The 7,500-nt window shown below is 38.0% G+C and overlaps 1 protein-coding gene across 2 annotated transcripts in view; it reads right to left on the bottom strand.

Moving 5' to 3' along the window:
- Window positions 1-7,500, bottom strand: part of LOC144956958 (sodium-coupled monocarboxylate transporter 1-like) — a 33,572-nt gene that overhangs the window by 10,793 nt on the left and 15,279 nt on the right. For both annotated transcript variants that reach the window (XM_078887807.1, XM_078887806.1), the window contains exons 9-12: window positions 6,652-6,789; window positions 5,573-5,711; window positions 4,753-4,841; window positions 821-933 (exon numbers count right to left, since the gene is read on the bottom strand). In XM_078887807.1, the coding sequence (XP_078743933.1) occupies window positions 821-933; window positions 4,753-4,841; window positions 5,573-5,711; window positions 6,652-6,789 (479 nt within the window). The remainder of the gene's footprint in view (window positions 1-820; window positions 934-4,752; window positions 4,842-5,572; window positions 5,712-6,651; window positions 6,790-7,500) is intronic.

Here is a 7,500-nt window from a genome sequence, read left to right on the forward strand (position 1 = left end):
CAAAGGGATAAAACCTCTATCACGATTGTCCTCAGGTGATTTGTTTAATTAAGGCCACACAGCACATAGGGTATTCGAACTCGGTTCCTTTCGGGTACAACAAAGCAAAGACCGTATCGCTGACCAAAGCTTACCAGTGCTCTTGTGAGGCGAGTACTCTAACAATTGAGCTATTGGAATTTTTTCACCAAATTAAAATAATAATGATAATAATATATTGAGATTTTATATAGCGCAATATCTACTAAACGTGCTCAATGCGCTTTACAGGCGATCCCTGTCCAACAACAACATTTAACATGTAGGATGGGATATGACGCCTGTTGGGCGATATTACAATTTGTTTTTCGGACAGAGACGACGCTGTTAACGGCCATGTACTCATTTTATATCGGAGTACGTTGAGAGAATGTGAGTAAAGAGCCTTCTCCAAGGACTCAACTATGCACCGAGCGAAGTTCGAACCCAGGACCTTTCGATCCGAAAGCGAGTGTCATACTACAAGACCACATAGCCGCACACTGGGCATGATCTATATTAACTTTCCATGTGCTCGAGGTCATTGGTCACATTGCAAAATGTGCTTAAAGTGATCCACATAGTGAAAAGTACTCACAGCAATCGAAATATCTAACATCACAATTGGTCATTTTGTTCAGTTTGACACATGTGTATGTTTGCAAAATTCATAAACAAAACAGCGTGATTGCATTTTTAAGGAAAAATCCAATCGTTGTACAGCAACAAATCATGTGATTGATGACTTGGTTGGACGAAAACATGAATTTAGATGGCTCCCATTAAACTAACCAAAACTTACCAGATATTTTGGCGTAAAATGTTGCCCGTGCATCGGACGCGTTTTTCAACACTGGTTCCAGAATATCCTCTGTGACAAGGACACATAGGCTGTTTAGGACCGATGACACAGTGCTATTATGGGATGGCAAAAATATATAGATAGAATGAAGTTGACGTCACTCAGGGCTTTGTTATTGTTTTTTGCAACCCACATTTATGAGTCATTCTCACTAAACTGTATTATCCAGACTCTAAAAGTTTTGTGAGTTATACTTCCGGATGGCAATGTTGTGAGCTTCTTAGCCAAGCTCATACTATAATATATAAGAAGCTCATAACATTGCCATCCGGAAGTATAACGGACCAACACACAAAACTGTGTGTATCCATGAACGTTAAAAGACGGGTTAATACAGTTCAGTGAGCATTACTCATAAAGGCGGATGGCAAAAAACAATAACAAAGACCTGAGTGACGTCATCTTCGAACTATCTATAGATAGTATGCAGATGACGTCACTCAGGCCTTTGTTATTGTTTTTGCCATCCGCGTTTGTGAGTTGTTCTCACTAAACTGTATTAACAAGACTATAAAAGTTCATGGTTACACAAAGTTTGTGTGTTAGTCCGTTATACTTCCGGATGGCAATGTTGTGAACTCCTTGGCCAAGCGCATTCTATCTACGTCATCTTCGAACTATCTGTAGATAGAACGAAGATTACGTCACTCAAGCCTTTGTTATTATATTTTGCCATCCGCGTTTGTGAGTTATTCTCATTGAACTGTATTAACCAGACTATAAAAATGCATGGTTACACAAAGTTTTGTGTGTTGGTCCGTTATACTTCCGGATGGCAATGTTATGAGCTTCTTAGCCAAGCACATTCTATCTATACGTGGACAGAATATTATAGTGCAAACGAACACCCAATCATAGAAACCCAAAAAGATAAAAAACAACATACATACCCATACATACACAAACACACATAAACACATACACATACAAACAAAAACGCACATAAAGACATACACATACAAATAAACTCACTTTGTTTAGAACCAAGCTGCACGCCGTTCATGAGCGGACGTGACATCAGAATATTGAATCCAATTACTCATAAACGCGGATGCCAAAAAGCAATAACAAAGACCGGAGTGACGTCAATTCGTACTATCTATTGATATTATACGTTTATCCAAAATGCTCAGCCCGGAAAATACCAAAAGAGCGGAGATAGTAATTTTGCCAGCATACCAAAAGAGCGGAGGGTTACTGTAAACTCTTTAAAAAAACCAGTGGGGTTTGAAAAGTTCGTAGCTGTTTCAGGATCATTGCTTAGTACTTACGATCTTTCTTAATTGTCGGGGAGTGTGCTTGAAAAATATGTAGTGATTTAGAAGCATGTGAGTTTATAAGTGTGTGAGTTTAGTGTGTTTCTCGTCCGTGTGCTTGAAAAACATGTACCGAGTAAGAAACGTGTGAGTTGATTTAGTGTGTGTTTTTATTTTGATAATTTCGGGATTCTTGTCCGTGCTTATTGTAGGCATAACATAGCCTATCATTGTTAGAGACACCGCGAGGTTATTTAGTGTGTGTGTGTGTAGTTTGATTTCCAAACTCTATATTATAAGATAATTTCGGGCTTCCATTCTTTCTTCAACTCATCTGTATGGACACGTTAAAAATATCAAAGACCCAAAAAGGAGCTGACTGCGTTGTCCTAAATAACTACACTTATCGGTTGGACTATGCTACAAGTCATGGGACAAGTACTGGCGATGCACAGTTAAAGGCTGCAAATCAAGAGTAAAGACAGACGGACAAGTAACCACAACGCTGACAGCTGTAACAAATCACAATCATGACAGAGACTACAGAACTACAGAAAAGACGATACTTCGAGCTGCTGTAAAACGTCGGGCCGAAGCTGATGTGTCAGAAAGACCAGCAAAAATCATGAAATCAGAACTTCTCCAAATGGAAGAGGCGAACCTGGTTCATAAAGACATCATCAACGTAAGAAGATCTATCTACAGGCAGAGACGAAAACAATTGCCAAAACTGCCGAAAACACGAGAGGACGTCCACAGAATACTGAACAACGACTTTCATCCAACCACATCAAAAGGTGAAAAGTTTGTCCTGCATAATGATGATGGCACCGGAATAATCATTTTCTCAACAGACAGCAACTTGAAAGAGCTGTGTTCAGCACATGTGGAAGAGCTATTTGTTGACGGAACTTTCAAGTCTTGTCCTCCCCAGTTCAGTCAGATCTACTCCATCCACTGTCTGAGTAATGGCATCTACTGCCCACTTGTATTTTGCTTGCTACCATCAAAAACTCAAGAAACCTACAAAAACATGTGGAAAGCAATCCTATCCCTGTGCCGTGAGAGATCACTTTCTCTCCAGTGTAGACAGTTTTCCATGGACTTTGAGAAAGCAGCCATGACCGCGCTTAAAACGTTGATTCCAGACGTCATTGTAAAAGCGTGCAACTTCCATCTGGGACAGGCTCTTCACAGGAAAATCCAGCAGCTGGGACTCGGAAATGAGTTTCAAACAAAAAATGAGGTTGGCAAGTGGCTGACCTACACTTTTGGACTTTCGTCTTTGGATCCGTCGGAGGTTGAGGACAGTTTCGCCATGGACCTCATGAGTTGCCAACCAGACGACACCAAGTTGATCCACTACTCCGATTATCTGCTACAAACATACATACTACCTTCAAGTCCTTTTCCACCTCCACTGTGGGCCTCTGTTCCCAAAGGCCAGAAAAAAACGAACAACGCAGCAGAGTCTTTCCACTCGATGCTGAACAAGGAGTTCTATGCCCCCCACCCGAACGTGTTCTTGCTCACTGACGCCCTAATCAAATTCCAGGCCACGACATATATCAAGATGAGATCAAAAGCAGAATCGAAAAAACAGCCCAAAGACCAGAAAGTTGCACAGCTCGTTAGTGAGAAAAAAACAGGCCAAAGATCAGATTTGAGTTTGTGAAGGCAATGAGTTTTATCAACAGACCCTTGTAAATAGTTTCCCTTGCAAGATTTTACCAATTTTTAACCTACACTCAGCTCAAATAAAAATCCTAATGCAGCCTCACAGCGGTAAAAGATATCGTTGTGTGTTGGTCCCAAGCCATAAAATGCAGAGGGGATTTTTCCACACACTAGGCAAACAAATAACAATAAATAAAAATAAGGTTTACAGTAATCTTGTACATTTCTTTGATATCGGGCGCCGCACCTGTGCCCACTCCCTCCGCTCTTTTGGTACGTGTTTTTCCGCTCTTATGGTATGCCTCTCCGCTCTTTTGGTAGACATCCGCTCAGCCGGACATAGATAGTTCTTAGTTGACATCACTCAGGTCTTTGTTATTGTTTATGAGTAATGCTCACTAAATTTTATTAACCTGACTATAAACGTTCATGGATACACGCTGTTTTGTGTGTTGGTCCGTTATACTTCCGGATGGCAATGTTATGAGCTCACACATACAATTGGATTAAATAGTCTGATGTCACGTCGCCCGGCAATGGCGCCATCTTGGTTCTAAACAAAGTAAATCATTACTTTTTATTCTTCATGCTGGCGAGAACTTTTCATATGCCTTGTGATCAGAATGTGTAAAAGTCAAAACATGATCAAATTTATGGGTGTTTTTTTCCTCTGGATACGCTTTTTATGCTCGCCGGAGAAATATTTCATACGGGCGTCCGCCATTGTTCCGATAGTTTAGAGCCAGTGTTACTAAGTTACCATGCGTCATTAGGAAGGAAGTGACGCTACGACTATTGAATCCTATTACATACAAACGCAAACATAAACACGTTTATACACTCACACATACACAAACACACAGGCATAGAGAATAAAGGGAGGATGGGGGGGGGGCGAATCATACAGGACTTCAAATAAATTATTATGTTTATATTTACCTTAGTGAAGCACTGTAGAGGGCAGCCAGGAATAATCCAGCCATGCCTGGTTGATTCTCAAATAAAACAAGCACCGCATAGGGGACAATCTTGGGTGGAAGAGAAAAAAACATATTGATGCTACGCGTTTAAATAAGTTACTCACAAATCCGCCATGCACATGAAACGTACCAACTAACAAAATGATGTGTAACCTTTAACGATTAAAGTCTTTTTGAATATAAATATGGCTGAAGCTCAAAGATATAAATATTGTGAAATGGAATATAAGCTTGTATTCAATTTTACATTGTCATTTAAAGTCTGATTGATATAATTTAGTGAGAACTAATCACCTATCTGGTTGTATTAAAAGAATAGCAAAGAGTTCAGTGATGTCAACTTATTCCGATGGTACGGAAATGACGTCACTCAGTTCTTTGGTTGTTATTTTTAGATAGCCATCCGATATTGTTTTGAGCAGATGGGTCACAATAATACGCTTCAATAGTCATGACGTCACTTCCCTCGTAACGACACATGGTAACTTAGTAACTGGCTCTAAACTATCGGAATAATGGCGGACGCCCTTATGAAATACTTCTCCGACGAGCATAAAAGCGTATCCAGAGGGAAAAAAAAACATTATATATCTGATCATGTTTTGACTTTTACACATTCTGAACACAAGACATATGAAAAGTTCTAGCCAGCATGAAGAATAAAAAGTACAATTTAGAACCACGATGGCCGCCGTTGCTGGGCGACGTGACATCAGACTATTGGATCAAATTTCACCAAAATTATTAAATTTACAGCTAAATCATATATTGAATCTTACCTGATTTGGATTTTCAATGAGCCCACAGGAAATAGGCTCGTCTTTTCCTCTCTGGTTGAAGAACGCGTACACGACTAACCCTTCGTAAACGACCAGGGAGTAAATCAGGAAATAACCCATGGCGGCGATTATTACCATGCTGCAAAGGAAGAATGGAAATGTTGCCGCTGGAAGCTTGAAGAAATAAATAACAATGGACGTTTCGGGTTTCCCATTTATCAACAAACAGGAAGAATGAAACACTACAGATGGATGCGCGCGATAATGTGATAGAAAATTCGATTGTTCTATTTAATTCGTGCTTCCTTACAAAGGAGCATACTATTTCCTGCCCATTTATGTTTTATTTATTCATCTTAACAACGCCACTATCACATGATCTCATTCATCTGTAGTGTTTCATTCATCCTGTTTGTTGATAAAGGGGAAACACGAAACGTCCATTTTATCTAATTTCGTAATTAAATTGAAGCTTACATTCAATTTCACATTGTTATTTATTGCAAAGGAAGAAAATAAAGTAGTCATTCGGAGCGATTAGACTCATCTCACTTTGCTTTTGGAAGTATTTCTGTGGAAGCTGCACTAAAGTCAGTGCGTCGAAACAGTAGTCCCTGTAAATTGTATTCTACCATTTTTAAGTATGTAAACCAGCACCAAACTTATGGTAAATTCCTTATATATATATATATATATATATATATATATATATATATATATATATATATATATATATATATATGAGTGTTGGTGGGTACTTGTAGGTACGAGAGTGCTCGATAATGTTGGTGAGATCATATAAAATAAATAAGGTCACTCACAAATGTGAATGACCATATATATATACATATATATATATATATATATATATATATATATATATATATATATATAGTTATCTATCGATCGAACTGTCTGTCTATCTATCTATCTATCTATCTATTCATCTATCTATCTATCTATCTATCTATCTATCTACCTACCTATATATCTATCCGTTTAATCATTTAAAGTTGATTATGCTTAATTGGATTGCCTTAATTGGAAAGTTTGATCATAATAAAATAAACTTTGCTCACTATTTAGCCTCCTTTTCTGTCCTCGACGCCGATATTCGTTGTACTGTAGGTTGGGCGAACCAGAAGCGGGCCGTAGTAAGGGCAGACGGGAGTAAAGCACACCAAACGCTGTGTCGGATGGTGGGGTCTGTGTCGAAGCTATGAATGAATTAATTCTTTTAATTATTCTTTAATTTAAAATTGGCACGAGTATATGTAAAACATCATATAAAACATTCGACCTCTCACATTTTAGATATCTCTAAAATAGTTGACACAACGTCTCATTCTGGTGAAAGTTTTTTTTTTAGTGAAACAGACGTCGAAGCTTGAATTCAAAATATTTTAAATACCTTCATTTGATTTTCAATGGCAGTTTAAAAATGTTCTTTTATTCTTATAGTAAGTACGTGTTGAATTGAATTTATTCTTTTTTCATAATTTAAAGTTCAAATTAACCCTCTCCTTACCAAGTATAGGAAAATCGTCACATTCGCTACGATACAACCAACATTTTTCCTATTAAAATTTCTCTTGTACATCACAAAATTAAAGAAATTGAACAGTGAATTATAGAGCATGTTTTGCCAAAGAAATTATTTATCGCAAGAACTTGCTGCTATTCTGTTTGAGTGATAAAAAATATATTTTTGTGTTAGTTGGTGTGACGTTTTGAGGAAAATCCTGAAAATGGCTGGTAAGGAGAGAGTTAAACTATTTTCAACATCCTAATCACTTTGGAAGATTTTGCTTGACTTATACCTTGTTGCAAATGAAAAAAAAAGCTATGATTTCCAAGAGCAATAACTTTGCGTCAAGTTTTAAAGTGAATCTTATGTTATAATGCTTAAGTTGAGGTTGTAAAAAGAC

Source organism: Berghia stephanieae, chromosome 11 (genome assembly GCF_034508935.2).
Source record: "Berghia stephanieae isolate SIO BIC M18660-M18661 chromosome 11, UCSD_Bste_1.3, whole genome shotgun sequence".
NCBI lineage: Eukaryota > Metazoa > Mollusca > Gastropoda > Nudibranchia > Aeolidiidae > Berghia > Berghia stephanieae.